The sequence below is a fragment of the Palaemon carinicauda genome, chromosome 45, assembly GCF_036898095.1.
Source record: "Palaemon carinicauda isolate YSFRI2023 chromosome 45, ASM3689809v2, whole genome shotgun sequence".
NCBI classification, from domain to species: domain Eukaryota; kingdom Metazoa; phylum Arthropoda; class Malacostraca; order Decapoda; family Palaemonidae; genus Palaemon; species Palaemon carinicauda.
Genome location: NC_090769.1, coordinates 18,561,878 through 18,580,942, shown reverse-complemented (window position 1 = coordinate 18,580,942; position 19,065 = coordinate 18,561,878). Strand labels below are relative to the sequence as shown.

The following is a 19,065-nucleotide window of genomic DNA, read 5'->3' as shown; positions in this document are numbered from 1 at the left end:
AAGATCGTGAGTGTCCTTCTGCACTAACGAAGCGGCTATTTCCTTAATCAGGACTTCTGGAAAAAGGCACTTGGAAAGAGGAGCAAAGAGAAGCTCAGATCTCTGGCACGGTGTAACTCCAGCAGAAAGGAATGAGCAGAGATTTTCTCGCTTTTTAAGGACTCCGGACACAAATGATGCAGCAAGCTCATTAGACCCATCACGTACGGCCTTGTCCATGCAGGACATAATGAGCAAGGAAGTCTCTTTATCTGTCGAAGAGATCTTCCTGCTTAGGGCTCCTAGACACCAGTCTAAGAAGTTAAAAACTTCGAAGGCCCTAAAGATTCCTTTCAAAAGGTGGTCCAGGTCCAAAGATGACCAACATATCTTTGAGCGTCTCATGGCAAGGCAGCGGGGAGAGTCTACAAGACTTGAGAAGTCGCCCTGGGCAGAGGCAGGAACTCCCAAGCCGAGAACTTCTCCCGTGGCATACCAGACGCTCGATCTAGAAGAGAGTCTAGCAGGGGGAAAGGCAAAGGCTGTCTTCCCTAAACTCTTCTTGGACTGCAACCATTCTCCTATCACCCGCAAAGCTCTCTTGGACGAGCGTGCGAGGACGAGTCTAGTAAAGGCAGGAGTGGTAGACGGCATGCCTAAAACAAACTCTGAAGGCGGAGAACGAGGAGCCACAGAAACAAACTGGTCAGGAAACAGCTCTTTGAAAATGGCCAAAACTTTTCTAAAGTCCAAAGAGGGTTGAGTAGACAGGCTCGTCCAATTCTGATTGTGGTTCATCTATATGTAAAGCAACATCATCATCAGAAAGTTCCTCATCCGACAACTGATGAGGAAACGGCAACGGAGTGGGTAACGGCTGGTTCGCTGAGTCCGGTCGCACTGGTGCATGCGTGACTGCGCCGGACGCAACGTCATGGAACTGCTGCCCAGTCTGTGAGCTGGCAACAACCATGGTAGCGCGGGGACGCACAGCGTCTACTCCAGACTGTCTAGACTGATGTGGGTGCGCAGTGGAAACCACACTGGGTTGCGGAGGTTGACGCACCGCGTCAAAACAAAGCAACTCTGACGGTTGTTGAACATCCAGAACGTCAACGGCAACCTCCGTGCGTCGCTTAACGTCAACATGCGGCTGGCAGATCAAACTGGAACGCATGGGTGGAGGAACTCTCTCAACTGGTGTGCGTGAGAAGGTTACCTCAGCGTCCACAGGACGCAGAACCGATCGCGTGGAGGGTTGTAGGCTAGGTACTGCACTAGCTGGTACGGCAGCAACCTTCTCCGCACGAAAGTCCTGCATCAGAGACGTAAGTTTAGACTGCATGTCTTACAGTAGAGACCACTTAGGGTCTACGGGAGCAAGTGCGGCGACAGACGGTGTTACTGTCTGAAGCGGTACCGCTTTGCCTCTCTTAGGCGGTGAGCAGTCATCGGATGACGGCAACGAGTCCGAACTGATCCAGTGGCTACAACCGGGCCGTTGGACTTGTGCTGAAGGGACCGATTTACGTTTTAACGGTCGCGAGACCTTGGTCCAAAGTTTCTTGCGAGAAACACCTTCAGAAGACGAGGTATAAATGGGCTCTCTCGTCTTAGTTAGGTAGGAGCGATCTTGGGTAGATACGCCCGATACCACGGAGGGAACGTCTGTTCGCTGATTAAAGCCTCTCGAACCCATGCGTCGTACGACATTGCTTCTCCCCTGGACTTGGGAGCTTGCAAGAGGTCCCGGACTAGGAGGACGACAGGCACGAACAGACGAACCCTCAAGCGCAACACTGTCCACAACACTATCACTTGGCACTTTAGCACTTCCCACTGCACTTTGGCACTTAAGCTCCTTCACATCCGCCATGAGCTGATTACGGTCACTAGCAAGGGACTCAACTCTCTCACCCAGAGCCTGGATGGCACGCATCATATCAGCCATCGATGGTTCCTGAGTGCCAGGAGGGGGGTTAGGAGCAACCACTACAGGGGAAGGAAAAGGTTGTGGGGCATGAGGAGAGGATATATCAATAGAACGAGAAGAACTTCTCCTAACTCTATCTCTCTCTAGCCTACGTGTGTACTTTTGAAATTCGATAAAATCGAATTCCGAAAGGCCAACGCACTCCTCACACCGATCTTCCAATTGACAGGTTTTATCCCGACAATTGGAACAAACAGTGTGAGGGTCGATAGAAGCCTTCGGAAGACGCCTAGAACAGTCCCAAGCATTGCATTTCCTAAATTTGGGGACTTGTGAAGGGTCAGCCATTTTGAATTGGTCAAGGGAAATTCCAAAAAATGATCAAAAAGTCATCAACAAAGAATCCGTTATCAAAAAGAGTTCAAGGATTTGTGTGAAGAAAAACCCTGCACAGCGAAAGCTTAAAACTAGAATATAGTACTTCACCAATTAGATGTGAAAAACTCCAGTTTAGCAACAGCGAGTAAAGTACGTCTTGCCGACACGGCGACAGAGAGAAAATTGAGTCTTTGTTTACATTGAGAACTGGGTATCTGGTCGACAGATGGCGCTGTTGGGCACACCCGCAACCTGTGGAGCGATCGCTGGCGAGTTTTTACCGTAGAGTTGTCTGTCGAGCAACAGAGTTGCAGCTATATAATCACCGGCTAAGTTAAATATTGAAAAAAGAGTTTTGAAAGATTTTGTTAATTTAAATATGGATAGGAGTGAAAAAATTGTGGCAAAAATTATTGCAAGATTCACTTACCCACAGCCATTCTGGCTTTTCGGAGTCCAAACAGTGAGCAGCTGTGAGGACCCATTCATCAGCTATCAAAATACCAGCACATAAAGGCCAAGATTCAACAAAGTTGGTTGCTTCAATGCTAACAAGCCAAGGATACTGACCTGTAATACATTCCAAAAATCAAATTTGCGGATTAGCTTTTAAAGATGATAATACAATACTATTAAATACTGCACAGAGTTACAATCTAAACATATTTCTAGTTCAACAATCTTGGAAACAGGAATGCTGAGGTAATTAAAATCCATTGAACAATAGTCTAATTTTCCAAAAGTAGCTAAAATATGAATTGCACTGTAATTACATTACATTAACATGCTCTTCAGCAATGGCAAAATACTGTAATCCCCCCTGCATCCACATTTCCCATATCTGTAGAGTCCCCACTTTCAAATTATGGGGCAGTATACTTACCCATACCCTTACTGAAGGGAGGCAATGAGACTACAAAAAACCTAGTGCATACCATCAATTAGATTCTCAGTAGTTCACTCGATACAATTGTATATAAAAAAATTATAATTTCTTTGGATTCTATGCATTTGTATAAACTTCAGTGTAGGTTTACCTAGGCCATACCCTGCCATGCCAAGATTTTGAGGTAACCTGTACTTATGCAGCGAGAGAGGGCCGACAAGTGAGGGCACCTGGTTTTGAATGGACTCCTCATTTATGTCACTTCTCCACAGATCACCAGCTTGCCGTCTTTCTCCAAACCCACTTCACCTCCTTAAGGGCGGGTTTACAGTCGAATGGTTCATCGAACAGGCAAGTTTTTTAAGTGATGTTCGAACGTGTGAACAGGGTATGTGGTTGGTGGTTGTCGAACACATTCGTCGAATAGTTCAAATATGTTATTTTTATTAATAAAATAAATTTTTGAATATACTTACCCGATAATCATGTAGCTGTCAACTCCGTTGCCCGACAGAATTCTATGGAGGGATACGCCAGCTATCACAATACTAGAAGGGGGTGTACTTACCAGCGCCACCTGTGGCCAGGTACTCAATCATTTGTTGTTGACACCTCCTCAATTATTCCTCGGTCCACTGGTTCTCTCTGGGGAGGAAAGGGAGGGTCGATTAAATCATGATTATCGGGTAAGTATATTCAAAAATTTATTTTATTAATAAAAATAACATTTTTCAATATTAAACTTACCCGATAATCATGTAGCTGATTCACACCCAGGGAGGTGGGTGAAAACCAGTGTACATGATTAAAGGATAGCTAAGTATCCCATATTTCATATAACAGTTATCTCAAATAACAATGAAATAATAAGTACCTGGTAAGGAAGTCGAATAGAACCGTTACTCTGCCTTTTATTTAAAGTTCGTCTTCCTTACTGAGCGCAGCGTTCCTCTTGGAGGCTGAATCAACCCAAAGGTGCCAAAGTACAAGGGGTTGCAACCCTACTAAAGGACCTCTACCAAACCTTTAACCCAGGCGCTTCTCAAGAATGAATAGACCACCCGCCAAATCCAAGGATGCGGAAGGCTTCTTAGCCTACCGTAACAACCATAAAAACAACAATAAAAGTATTCAAGAGAAAGGTTAAAAAGGTTATGGGATTAAGGGAATGTAGTGGCTGAGCCCTCACCTACTACTGCACTCGCTGCTACGAATGGTCCCAGGGTGTAGCAGTTCTCGTAAAGAGACTGGACATCTTTCAGATAAAATGATGCAAACACTGACTTGCTCCTCCAATAGGTTGCATCCATAATGCTCTGCAGAGAACGGTTTTTATTAAAGGCCAACGAAGTAGCTACAGCTCTTACTTCGTGGGTCCTTACCTTCAGCAATGCAAGGTCTTCCTCCTTTAAGTGAGAATGTGCTTCTCTGATCAGAAGCCTTATATAGTACGAAAGCCCATTCTTGGACATGGGTCTCGAGGGTTTCTTGATGGCACACCATAAGGCTTCTGACTGTCCTCGAATAGGTTTAGACCTCTTCAGATAATATTTGAGAGCTCTGACAGGGCAAAGAACTCTCTCTAGTTCGTTACCTACCATGTTGGAGAGGCTAGGTATTTCGAACGATCTAGGCCAAGGACGTGAAGGAAGCTCGTTCTTTGCTAGGAATCCAAGCTGAAAAGAACATGTTGCAGATTCGGTTGTGAAACCAATGTTCTTGCTGAAGGCATGAACCTCACTGACTCTCTTAGCTGTTGCAAGGCAAACGAGAAAAGCAGTCTTGAGGGTAAGATCCTTGAAGGAAGCTGACTGGAGAGGTTCGAACCTAGATGTCATAAGGAACCTTAAGACTACGTCTAGATTCCAGCCTGGAGTGGAAAGACGACGTTCTTTAGACGTCTCAAAAGACTTGAGAATGTCTTGAAGGTCCTTGTTGGAAGACAGGTCCAAACCCCTGTGGCGGAGAACTGAGGCCAACATGCTCCTATATCCTTTAATCGTAGGTGTTGAAAGGGATCTCTCATTCCTAAGATGAAGAAGGAAGTCAGCTATTTGGATCACAGAGGTATTGGTAGAGGATATTGAATTGGCTCTACACCAGCTTCGGAAGACCTCCCACTTAGACTGGTAGACTCTACGAGTGGAAATTCTTCTAGCTCTGGCAATCGCACTGGCTGCCTCCTTCGAAAAGCCTCTAGCTCTAGCGAATCTTTCGACAGTCTGAAGGCAGTCAGTCGAAGAGCGTGGAGGTTTGGGTGCAACCTGTCTACGTGTGGTTGACGTAGAAGGTCCACTCTTAGAGGTAGAGTCCTGGGGAAGTCGACTAGCCATTGAAGTACCTCTGTGTACCATTCTCTTGCAGGCCAAAGGGGAGCAACCAGCGTCAGCCGTGTCCCTTCGTGCGAGACGAATTTCTGCAGAACTTTGTTTATTATCTTGAACGGAGGGAATGCGTACAGGTCGAGATGGGACCAGTTCAGAAGAAAAGCATCCACATGAACCGCTGCAGGGTCTGGAACAGGGGAACAATAAAGCGGAAGTCTCTTGGTGATGGAGGTGGCAAACAGATCTATGGTAGGTTGACCCCACAAGGTCCAAAGTCTGTTGCACACACTCTTGTGGAGGGTCCATTCCGTGGGAATGACCTGATTCCTTCTGCTGAGGCGATCCGCTGAAACATTCATATCGCCCTGGATGAACCTCGTGACCAGTGTGAGGTTTAGACCTCTTGACCAAATGAGGAGGTCCCTTGCGATCTCGTAAAGGCTCCTCGAATGGGTCCCTCCTTGCTTGGAGATGTAAGCCAAGGCTGTGGTGTTGTCTGAATTCACCTCCACCACTTTGCCTAGCAGGAGGGACTTGAAGTTCAACAGGGCAAGATGAACTGCTAACAGTTCCTTGCAGTTGATGTGGAGTAATCCTTGTTCCTTGTTCCATACTCCTGAGCATTCCCGTCCGTCCAAGGTCGCACCCCAGCCCGAGTCCGATGCATCCGAGAAGAGATGAAGATGGGGGGTCTGGATGGCCAATGATAGACCCTCCTTGAGAAGGAGATTGTGCTTCCACCACAGGAGAGTGGTCTTCATCTCTTGGTTGATAGGGATAGAGACTGCTTCTAGAGTCGAGCCCTTGTCCCAATGAGCCGCAAGATGGAATTGAAGAGGGCGGAGGTGGAGTCTCCCTAGCTCGACAAACAGGGCCAGTGATGAGAGGGTCCCTGTGAGACTCATCCACTGTCTCACTGAGCAATTGCTCCTCTTCAGCATGCTCATGATGCACTCTAGGGCTTGGTTTATCCTGGGGGCCGATGGAAAAGCCCGAAAATCCCGACTCTGAATCTCCATTCCCAGGTACACAATGGATTGGGAGGGAATGAGTTGAGATTTCTCTATATTGACTAATAGACCTAGGTCTCTGATTAGATCTAAAGTCCAAGAGAGGTTCTCCAGACAACGACGACTCGTGGAGGCTCTCAACAGCCAGTCGTCTAGGTAGAGGGAGGCTCTGATGTTCGATAAGTGCAGGAATTTCGCTACATTCCTCATCAGATGAGTAAAGACCATAGGAGCTGTGCTTAGGCCAAAACACAGGGCTTGGAACTGATAGACAACCTTTCCGAAAACGAATCTCAGGAAAGGTTGGGAGTCTGGATGAATGGGAACGTGAAAGTATGCATCTTTCAAGTCCAACGAGACCATCCAGTCCTCCTGTCTGACCGCTGCTAAGACCGACTTGGTCGTCTCCATTGTGAACGTCTGCTTGGTGACATACTCGTTGAGAGAGCTGACGTCCAGCACCGGTCTCCAACCTCCTGTCTTCTTGGCCACAAGAAAGAGACGGATGTAGAAGCCCGGGGATTGATGGTCCCGGACTATAACCACTGCCTTCTTCTGCACAAGTAGCGACACCTCCTGTTGCAATGCTAGCCTCTTGTCCTCTTCTTTGTAGTTGGGAGAGAGGTTGATGGGCGATGTGGTCAGAGGCGGTTTGAGGCAGAATGGAATCCTGTAACCGTACCTCAGCCAACTGACAGACTGTGCGTCTGCACCTCTCTTCTCCCAGGCTCGCCAGAAGATCTTGAGTCTGGCTCCTACTGTTGTCTGGAGAATCTGAGTCAGTTCTTTCCCTTAGATGTCCTGGGTCCTTTCCTAGACTTGCTCCTGTGAGAGTCTGGACGGGAGCTTCCTCGGCTGGGGGCTCTACCACGAAAGGGCGGTATGAACCTCGTGGCCGGGGTATCAGCCACTGGGGAGCGATAAGTCTTGGGGACAGAGGTGGTAACCTTAGACTTACGAGCCGATGAGGCTACAAGATCGTGCGTGTCCTTCTGTATCAGGGCAGCCGACAAGTCCTTAACTAGCTCCTCTGGAAAGAGGAACTTTGAGAGTGGAGCAAAAAGGAGTTGTGACCGTTGGCACGGTGTAATGCTGGCGGAGAGGAAGGTACACAGTTGTTCCCTTTTCTTCAACACCCCTGATACAAATAACGACGCTAGCTCACCCGATCCATCTCTGATGGCCTTATCCATGCAGGACATAATTAGCATGGCAGAATCTTTGTCCGCAGGAGAGGTTTTCTTGCTGAGGGCTCCCAGGCACCAGTCGAGAAAGTTGAACATTTCAAAAGCTCTGAACAACCCTTTCAGAAGATGATCCAGGTCTGAGAAGGTCCAACAAACCTTCGAGCGTCTCATCGCAGTCCTCCGAGGCGAGTCCACCAGACTTGAGAAGTCAGCCTGGGCAGAGGCAGGTACTCCCAAGCCTGGTGCTTCCCCTGTGGCATACCAAACGCAACCTTTCGAAGCGAGCTTCGTTGGAGGGAACATGAAGGAAGTCTTGCCAAGGTGTTGTTTAGACTGAAGCCACTCCCCTAAGATCCTTAAAGCCCTCTTGGAGGATCTAGCTAGGACAAGCTTAGTATAGTTGGACTTAGCTTGTTGTACGCCCAGCGAAAACTCAGATGGAGGAGAGCGGGGAATAGCCGAGACGAAGTGGTCTGGGTAAATCTCCCTGAGTAGAGCCAAGACCTTTCGAAAATCAATCGACAATGGAGAAAGCTTAGACTCTTCCACGTCTGATGAGGGATCAAGGTGTGCCTCCTCATCATCCGACACTTCATCAGCAGAGGGTAGCGAAGCGATCGGACCAGAATGCTGAACCGCAGAGTCAGAACGGGTAGGAACAATAACAGAGGTTTCCTCTTCCTGAGGGAAAACCTGAGGCTCAGACTGCAAAGGCTGAACAACAGACGAAGCAGAAGGCAGGCGCATGGGTGAAGGAGGTTGACTCCTAGCAAGAGTTGAACCCAAGGATTGCACAAGCTGAGCGGAGGACGGAGGCGGAGTAGTCCGTTCCTGTTCCTGTGAGATGAGTGGAGCATGAAGAGGTTGAGGCTGCGCAGAACAAGGTAAAGTTCTCGCAAGCTGAGGCTCCTGAGGCGCAAGTCCAGGGTGTAGAGGAGCTTGCCTAGAGGAGGGTTGAGCTCGCTGCAGCGATGGTTGAGCAGACAGACTCACGGAGGGGAGAGGTTGTTGTACCCCAACCGAGAGTTGCACCACTGGTGGAGCAGCAAGGGGAGGCGGAGGAAGAGTGGAATAACTCTCCTGATCCCAAAGCAAGGGTTGCCTTAAAGAAGGCTGAGGCTGAACAACACTGTGAACAGCGAACTCCGAAAGAGGCTCAACATCGTACGCCTGGCAGATGGTGCTGCGACCAGGCGGAGCAGGTGCAGGCTGGGCGAGCACAGGCGGAGCGAGAACAGGTGGAGGGAGTGTAGGCGGAGGAGGAGGTGCAACACTCTCAGCCCGACACTCACGCATCAAGTCCGAAAGCTGAGCTTGCATGGACTGAAGCAGGGTCCACTTGGGGTCGGCAGAAACGATAACAGACTGAGGTAAAGTCACAGTCGGGCTCTGTTTAGGCAGAACCTTACTCCTCTTGGGCGGAGTACAGTCGACCGATGACTGAGGCGAGTCAGAGCTGAGCCAATGACTGCAACCTGGCTGAGCACTCGCTGACTGAACTCTACGTTTAAGCGGTCTCGAGACCTGAGACCAACGTTTCTTCCCTGCTAGTTGATCAGCGGACGAGAAGACGGGCTCAATCGTCTGCAGGTGGGAGTGACGGTCTAAGGAAGACACGCCCGCAACCACCGAGGATAATTCTGTGCGCCTAACAAGGCCTGTCGAACCCTTAAGCCCTTCGACATTGCTTCTCCCCTGGGCATGGGAGCTTGCAAGAGGTCCCGGACTGGGAGGACGACTGGCTCGCACAGAAAAATCCTCACGCACCACACTGGCACCACTAGCACTTGGCACTGCACCGACACTAGCACTCGTCACAGCACTGGCACTATTTCCACCCACTGCACTCTTGACCTTCAGTTCTTTAACCTCGGCCATCAGAGACTTATGGTCACTTACCACTGATTCTACTTTATCTCCTAAAGCCTGAATAGCACGCAAAACAATTGACATATCAGGCGGAGGGCACACAGTAGGTTCGGGGGTAGCCACTACAGGGGTAGGAAAAGGTAGGGGATCATGAGGTGAGGAAAACATAGAAGAGTGAGAAGAACTTCTCCTAACTCTACCTCTCTCTAACTTAGATGAATATTTTAAAAGACGGACAAATTCCAATTCCGAAAGTCCGGTGCACTCCTCACATCGATTTTCTAATAGACAGGGCCTGTCCCTACAGTCAGAACAAGCGGTGTGAGGATCTACCGAGGCCTTCGGAATACGCCTATTGCAAGACCTACATCGTCTATGGGAGGGGGCTTGCGAAACGTCAGACATCTTGTTTCAAAGAGTTAGCCAAAGGGTGATCCAAAAACAAGCAAAAATTCATTAACCGTTAACCAGTATTATATAAAAGCTATCTAGCTAATATAAAAAGGATTCCAGTAAAGCGACAGCCGTTAATCTAAGAGAATACTTCACCAAATATCCATGAATAAACTCGAAGACCATAAGCGTATCCCAGAACGTCTAGCCGGAAGCACGACAGAGGAATAATTGAGGAGGTGTCAACAACAAATGATTGAGTACCTGGCCACAGGTGGCGCTGGTAAGTACACCCCCTTCTAGTATTGTGATAGCTGGCGTATCCCTCCATAGAATTCTGTCGGGCAACGGAGTTGACAGCTACATGATTATCGGGTAAGTTTAATATTGAAAAAAAGTCTGTTTTCACCTGACTTTTGTGGGCGGGGCCTCATTTTCCACAAGCCTTATGCATTTATGGCCGGCTCCACCTCTTCGAAGTTCGAACCGCTTGACAAGAAGATGTGACAAATCGCTCACTCAAAAGTATTCAGATAGGAAGCAGTACAAGCTAGGGCCACCAAACTAGTTCCAACACTAAGGCAATTTGGATACAGACGAAAGATGGAACAGTTGAACTTATTTGATCTACAAACTCGACGACTAAGGGGACAGTTAATAGAGGCATTCAAAATTCTTAAAGGAATAACATGTTGATTACAACAATCTATTCACGCTTAGCAAAAATCAGTCCAGAGGTAACAAATACAAAATGGAATTGAAAAGATACAGCGCCACTCAATGTGGCAATTTTTTACATACAAAATAGCAAATACTTGGATTACACTTCCAATGGATGTAGTAAACAGTAACACAGTAAACAAGTTCAAGAATAAGTTAGACAAGATCATAAGAAATCTTAAGTGCTTGAAGTAAATCGTTCTACCAGTCTCCAAGGATGGAATAAAAAGTCTTTGAGACATCCAAAATCCTTGTAATTTCTTGTAACACACACACACTATATTACATATATAATGTACTGTATATAAATGAGTGTATTTCTGAAATTGTATCCAAAACTATTTTAACTTTTGTTTTACAGCACCACTGAGGTAAAATTCAAGGTTTGTTTTCCATATAAAAGTTTCCTTCCCATCCTATACATGTCATATGAGCAGGGGTCCTCCCACGCTATGGCAGACATTGGTGCTACACACACTGATACTAACACACACTTGCGATGGACTGTTCCCTTACTTCAAGCTCGCCATATGGCTACCTTCATAGCCAAGCTGAGGCTGTTATCTACAACATGAACAGGTAGTTTTTGGATGAAAAGGCAAAGAGAGAGCAAGAGAGACAGGCCTGTGTTATGTGATGTGGTGTGAGTGAGGGGAATCTATTCAAAACCAGTTGCCCTCCCCTATTGGGCCTTTCTTCCTGCACTAAGTATAGCCTAGGCTAGCCCAGTAGCATAGTTTCCTTATATACCTACACTTTGACTGTATTCACAAGACCTTTAGGTCTATTAACCTTTTTACCCCCAGGCTATTTGGAACTTTCCAACCCTTTACCCCCAGGGGTTATTTTTTTTCAATTTGCAATATAATTTATTTAAATTGCTCTAACAGCCTTAATTTTTGTCATAGAGAGGTCAGGTTGGTCTCATTCTCTTGGAAAATGCCTGAAGTTTCTGAAAAAAATTATCAAAAATATGCAAAAAAAAAAAAAATATATAAATAGCAATTTTTTGCAAGGACGTACCGGTACGTCCATGGGGGTAAAGGGATGGGTTTCGTGAAACGTACCAGTACGTCCTTTTGGGGTGAAAGGGTTAAGAATAACTAAAGGGATTACAGTATGTTTATATTTCTAGCACTGTACAATAGCTTAATTTAGAATGAGTGTTTTCCAGCCATCACTTACTGTACTTTAAGAAAATACTATGTATTAACATTTGAATCATTATCTACATACCTTTTACAGCATCCTGTCCTCCAGCTATATTGACGGTTTTAGCTGAACTAATAGGTAAAATCGCCAAGAGACCTGGAGAAAATATAGACATAACTTTAAAACCTAATACAGTAGTTCATGCATAAATGGTATTAGATGACACAAGTCATGTGCACACCATAAGCAGAAATGCTCAATAAATCCTTAATAATATAGTACTAGCAGTAAAAATAATAGCCCAACCCCTTTTACATGTGTTATTGTAATCTTTCATACACTGCTTATCACCTACTGTAAATCTGTATGATAATACTACCACACATACAATTACTGTATGTCACTGTGGAAAATTTGAAGGGTGGGAAATTAACTCTGGGGAAAGCCTCCAGACAACAGACATTGTAAATCTTCCATGGGGGATACGAGTGCCATGACTCAGCACATCAGAAAAAATGCTACGGATATCGTAGTTTGAATAAACCAGACACAGATTCTATGTCCAGATAATTAATTTTAAGTACTGGATTTGTCAGTACCAGCATCACTACAATGCTCAGATGCTACTTTTGGTCCCAAAATGTACACCCCACTGAGGTGGTGGACAGTTAATTAAATTATAGACAATTTAGCAAAGAGCGGGAAATGGAGTAGCGGAGTATATGTTGTTAATTTACTCTAAACTCTGCCTACAGGCTTAATTAAGAATGAGGATCTTTACTCTTTGATATGTTAAAAAAAGGAGCTCACATTTCTATATCAGCATCACCTTTATTTAACTTACATCCTTCAAGGACATATCTAGAGTAGGTAATAATTACAAACTAACTCTGAGGGATATATCTTAATATACTTAAACATCTTCAAAAAGGCTCCTTACTCTCAACAAACCAGTAAATCAATCAGTTCCACATGCACAGATGTCTGAATGTTTAAAGCCAGCCAGTGATCTAAAAAAAAAGCATATACTGTAACCTAATGGGAGAAAGGTACCACTAACACCTTTTAACTAATATGGTAAGTTACTGTTATGCTCGCATCTTCAGGTCAAAGATAATTTTCATGGGCTCGCCCTCAAAATCCCCTCATTTACAGCTAAAACAGGTTAATGGGAAACTTGAGCTGCTCCATCCTCTTCTCTGCATGTACAGAATGCTTAGGGGGAAGATATCCACAAGGGTAAGCCCGGAGTACAGGTGAACGGTCTGCATGCTTGTCAACTTAGGCTTCTTGAAAGTGAATGGGCAATCTTTTAGGGCAAATCATCAGATCTCGCCCCAAACAGCAGAAAATCGACTAGCATAGTTCCAGGCCTACGCGATCTTGAGGTGCCGTATTCAATTTACAAATTTACAACACAGGGTCTAATTTCTTTGTAGAAAGCGAGTTTTATGCGAGGTATCTATTTAGAATATGACAAATTCGAAGATAATTTGTATTTTTCCTAACCATACAAACCTTAGCTATTTACAAAGGGTATTACTTTTAGCGTAGCTGAAATGGCGAGCCATTAGAATTTAACGAGGGTGTATTACCCCCGCGCTAGTTAGCGGGGGGGTAGGGGAGTGGTAGCTAGCTACCCCTCCTCCCCCTCACACACAGGTGAATACTCACTTTCACTTAGAGGTAGGACTTGTCTTGGGGGACAGGGCTGGCGGGCAAATATGTGTAAATAGCTAAGGTTTGTATGGTTAGGAAAAATACAAATTATCTTCGAATTTGTCATTTGTTCCGTAACCGAAATACAAACCACGCTATTTACAAAGGGTGACTTATCCCTTAGGAAGGGTGGAAAGTCCCCAGCCATACTGGCTTTGGCTTTACCCGGGGACTCAGAATCCGAGTGAGTCGCACTCGAGAAAAGGAGTCCCTGCACCTCACAAGTTCCTTGCACCGCAAGGAACCATGTGGCCTACGTAAGCTTGTGTGTGAAGGAAGAAGTGTGACCCGTCTTAGGCAGTTGACCTGGAGTTCCAGAAGGAACTCTGGGTTAGGACGTTCCCAATACCACCTCGTCAGGGTATGGGGGACGCGACAGTATTGACTCAATACTCGGAACACAAGGAAGCATGGTTTACCTGCAGAGGTTCGAGGTCAGCTATGCAGAGACCAGGATGCTGCTTCCCCGTAGAGGGGATGATGAAGAAAGAAGTAAGGGCCAGACATACTTCTTTCGTTCATGCAGACTAAAACCTGATAACAATGCCCTCAACCTTCTGCTACCTGTCCAAAAAGGAGCCTGAGGTTAGACCAGCTGTTGTGTAGCCACCACAGAGCGATAGAAAACGTATCGAGACTCCTGTGGGTCACGCCCTGCAGGAAGCGGGCTGCGAAGGTCATCAGACGCTTCCAGACTCCAGCTTGTAGCACCTGCGTCACAGAGTAGTATTACTCGAAGGCGAGGGACGTTGCGATGTATCCAACATCGTGCTGTAGGGCGACGTGACGGGGGAGGGTCTGAAGACAGGTCGAGATGAATGTCCTTGAGTCCGGGCTGAAGAGGTATACTGGTGACTCTCCCCCCATGTCCTCCTTGTGTTCCCAAATCGGCTGCAACTGAGGCCAAACTGCAGCTGTTCCCAGCGCTAACCTCTCGATTCCTGTACTGGCAAGAAAGAGAAGGTCTTGGGACATCAGACACAGAATGGAGACTCAAAATCTTGAATGAATCGGACCGAAGGGTCGGGACCCTCAGATTCTGAGTCTAGCCAACAACTCAGGAGCGAGCCTGAATGTTGCCTTCCCCTCTTCCTTAGAAAGGGGGGGAGTAGTAAGAGACCAAGAAGATTGCTTACACACTGGCCGTGGCCAGAGTGAGCAGAAGACCCAAGGCGGAATACAATCCGAGGCCTGTCGTAAAAGGGTCTTGAGAAGATCTCTTAAAGGACTAAAAGTCCGAGCCATGCTCCAAGTTGGAGGTCTTCCTCCGACTAGGGCAGGGACGATCGTAGCTTCGCATGAGCGAGAATAGATCCAGCGGGCAGGAAAAAGTTATTCCTTTAAGCCTGAAGGTCAGGGAAAGGCTGAGCGACAGGCTTCATTGCCAAGAGCGGAAAGGAGTTTCCTCCCGCCGAAAGGCAATAAGACCGTTATTGCTGGAGAAGAGGCCTCACGGGAAGAGGTATATCTCCCACGGCACCAACCACCTTAGACTCTTCACTTTGCCTGGGAGACCCCTGTGGATGACTATCGCAGATGACGCGACCTCCGTACCGCGACTGTAGCGGGTTGTCTCTTCTAGAGGAGGAAGCGTAGTGTCTCCAGGCATGAAGCCGAAGCGACGCCCCGGTTCGGGAGAGATGTCGCAGTGTGGTTGCTTGAGTAGCCTGCGCCGTGGGAGAAGCTCTCCCGGGAGTTCCGTCAGGGGAAGCAGAGGGTCCAGAAACCGTTCTGCGCATAGTCCCAGTGGAGCTCTCCCATTGAAAGGTTGACAGACAACCTGGTTTTGTTGAGACCCATTGTCCGCAGACAAAAAGGAGGGAAGACGCAGGCGTCGAAGTTGTCCCACCATCACCGGAATGCATCTTGCCAGAGTCTCGGGGTCTGAGACTGGGGGGAAAACTAGCGGAAGCTTGAGGTTCCAAGCTGTCGCGATCAGGTCCCCCAGATCAGCACTTGCTGGTTACCCAAGGTCAAAGACCCCTAGGTACACTCTCTCTATGAGGCTCTGCTTGGATAGTCTGAGAGAAACATTCCCCTGCCTGGAATGAGAGAGCCGATGGTGGAATTGAGAGAATCTCAATCATCCCGGTATCTCTACTGCAAGATGTGAAGGTGTGAAAATGCGTCCCCTGCTGGTTAGCATGAAGTCGACACGCAACGGGGCGACTTGGCAGGAGCGGTAGGACTGAAGAGGGGCCAGACTAAGGCCCTTAAGCCTGCCTGAATGATGGAGAGGTATCCTTCAGGTCTTGACCATAGGCCTGGACCGGAACATGCCCCCCCCCCTTTCCTTTGACGAGTCCGAGAACCGCATCAAGAATGTGGGGAAAGGACGAGAATATCCACTACCATCAAGAGGCTCCATAGGTCAACACCCATTGCAGGTTTAATAGTTCCGCTGGTCCCATAGGGCCAGGGAGTCCGGTTAAACATTGCCTGAAGCCACCGGAACTTGGATCGCCCCACATGGAACTTATCCTGAGGCGACCGTTCGGACTATAAACGGGTCAATGAGGAAAGAAGAACTAGGAAACGTTCCAAGGTAGGGCTGAAAACTCTGCTTGACTGAGAACAGGTACTGCGACTCTCCTCAGTCTTGCCACAGTCAACCGAAAGGAAGGCTCGGAGGATGTGGTAACAGAATCTGGCGTCCCCAGGTGGTCACCCATCCAAGTGCCGACGTTGCTTAACCTCGCTGGACGGACGAGAAGCGGGGTTTCCAACGTGGTAAGGCGCTTGACTCAATATCATGGCCAGATACTCCAGATGTTGAGGCAGAGGAAGAGAAGGCTCCAAGCAAAATACCATGAGCCCACACTCATGGTCAGCATTCGGAAGCTTTTCCCGGCGCTGAAGAAGGTCGAAACCCGAGCCTACCGGAGTTGACCAGCCCTCCAAACAGCAGAGGAGGCGGAAGTCTGCACCTGAGCGGCCAAGAGGAAGGCAGGGAGAGTTCTCTGGGGAAACAAACCTGCTATGCCACGGCGGGATAGCCACACTGCATCATAAGCAGGAATACTTGCAGTTTAGGCTGAATTCGACGAGCACCCTGGAAGATGGATGGAATGGAAACTGAAAGTACCCGTCCTTCCGATCCAGGGTTAAAGGAGTCCTGTCGCCTCGTTACCAGTCTGATCGATTCTGCTGGTCTACGCTGGCCGAAGTTTGTTCGACAAACTTGATCAGGGCTGAGAGGTCGACTATGGACATCCCCTCTCAGATCCTTCCTTACAAGAAAGGATCGACTGAGGGGGCCGGGGGTGAAGCCGTCGATGATCCTAAGGAAGACCTTCGCCTAAGGTATGGATCATTCTGCCCAACCGGGCAACTCTGCTGATGCTATGGCATAGAGGTTCAGAGACACTGAATTCGCTGACAGAGACGGCAGGCGCGATATCCTTGGCTACTCACAGAGATTGTGCGGGAATGGGCATCGGGAAGCTGTCATTCGGATGAGTAACCTTAAGCATCCTCCCAGCGAAAAAACCTGCAATCCTAGAGTTCGTGAACTCCTTTTAGGACTATGCCCCCCCGGGGGAGTCTCCCGTGCCATCTGTTCCTGACAGGAGGAAACTGCAATTGGACACCTTGTCCCAGTTGTCGTAGCCGATAACTTAGGCCGACGTGGTTGAAAGAAAAGGGAGCTGGAGCCCTGCAGAGTCTGGAAGAAAGCGCCTTGGAGGAGTGAAACCGGAAGTCGATTTACTCCGCACAGCAGATGTTTAAGTCTCTGTCCTTGGGCAAAGACAAAACTCTTCTCAAGGATGGAAGGGTGTCTGAGGTCGTTGACCTCCACAGATGAGACACCCGAAGGAAGCCTTCAGTCAGTGCGTCCAGATGGTAAAACATCGAGCTTGTCCGCAAGTAGATACTTAACGACGAAAGGCCAAGGTGCCTGAGCTCGAGAGGAGGAAAGTACCCTTGATCTTCCTGTAGCTTCCTTGAACCAAACCTCGGGCCGTAACCGAGGAGGGAAAGAACCTGGTAAGCTCCCAGAGGAAGAGGTAAGCAGTCACCCCTTGTCCGATGGAGAAATCTTCAACGGAAAGCCCCCCCGCCAAAAATCCTTCCAGGGCGGGAGAAGGAGAGAGTACTCGTGCAGGAGAGGGGACCCTCGAGACCGACCTCTTGGGAACCAACTTCGCCCTGGGGGAAGTCACCACGAAGTCCACTCCTCTCTTTCTCTTCAGCGTAGGAGAGACAGCCGCTGGTTTGTTACCCTGGCCGGTGAGTGCTGGTTTCATAACCCTCATTAACGCCCGTGCCAGCGGATCAAACCATGTCTGCTGCTCCAAGGACACAGAGTCCGAAATCCTCGCTAAGGTGAAAGGGATCGGGCGATCCTTTGGAGAGGACACGACGGTTCCTGCCTGAAAAGAAGGTGGGAAGAATGCTGTACTGACCTGTCTTCGTCCTGCACTACCAACCTGTGCTTGGATGGAGGTGATCCCGAGTGCCGCCTAGGAGCACGCGTCCCTGCTGCTACCACCGGCTGTGGAATTCGCCGCGAACTATGGTCGCGCGAGGGCGAACGGTCGCGCAAAGGCGAATGGTCGCGCGGGCGCACAGGCGAGTGGTCGCGCGGGCGCGCAGGCGAGCGGTCGCGAGGGCGCGCAGGCGAGCGATCGCGCGGGCGCGCAGGCGAGCGATCGCGCGGGCGCGCCGGCGAGCGATCGCGCGGGCGCGCAGGCGAGCGATCGCGCGGGCGCGCAGGCGAGCGATCGCGCGGGCGCGCAGGGGAATGGGCGTGACGGCGAGGGATCGTGCTGCCGCGTAGGTGAAGAAGATCGCTGGCGGTAAGCGATGGCGAGCAGCATGTGTAGGTGAATGATCGCGTGATAGGGTGCGATGGTGATCAGCATCCGCAAGAGGGCGAGCGTTCAGGGTTGTGCGATGAGGAGCAGCATGCGTAAGCGGGCTATCGTGCAGGGTTGTGCGATGGCGAGCAGCATGCGCAGGTGAATGATCGCGTGAAAGGGTGCGATGGTGATCAGCATCTGCAGGAGGGCGATCGTTCAGGGTTGTGCGATGAGGAGCAGCATGCGTAAGCGGGCAATCGTTCAGGGTTGTGCGATGGCGAGCAGCATGCGCAGGTGAATGATCGCGTGAAAGGGTGCGATGGTGATCAGCATCTGCAGGAGGGCGATCGTTCAGGGTGGTGCGATGAGGAGCAGCATGCGTAAGCGGGCAATCGTTCAGGGTTGTGCGATGGCGAGCAGCATCTGCAGTTGAGGGTCGCGCGATGGCGGTCAGCATCTGCAGTTGAGGGTCGCGCGATGGCGGTCAGCATCTGCAGTTGAGGGTCGCGCGATGGCGGTCAGCATCTGCAGTTGAGGGTCGCGCGATGGCGGTCAGCATCTGCAGTTGAGGGTCGCGCGATGGCGGTCAGCATCTGCAGTTGAGGGTCGCGCGATGGCGGTCAGCATCTGCAGTTGAGGGTCGCGCGATGGCGGTCAGCATCTGCAGTTGAGGGTCGCGCGATGGCGGTCAGCATCTGCAGTTGAGGGTC

General features: G+C 48.9%; 1 protein-coding gene across 3 annotated transcripts in view; it reads right to left on the bottom strand.

The window, feature by feature from the left end:
• LOC137634795 (trypsin-1-like) overlaps positions 1-19,065 on the bottom strand; it is a 244,077-nt gene that overhangs the window by 29,823 nt on the left and 195,189 nt on the right. For all 3 annotated transcript variants that reach the window (XM_068367337.1, XM_068367340.1, XM_068367339.1), the window contains exons 2-3: positions 11,919-11,990; positions 2,721-2,860 (exon numbers count right to left, since the gene is read on the bottom strand). In XM_068367337.1, coding sequence (XP_068223438.1) covers positions 2,721-2,860; positions 11,919-11,990 — 212 coding nt within the window. The remainder of the gene's footprint in view (positions 1-2,720; positions 2,861-11,918; positions 11,991-19,065) is intronic.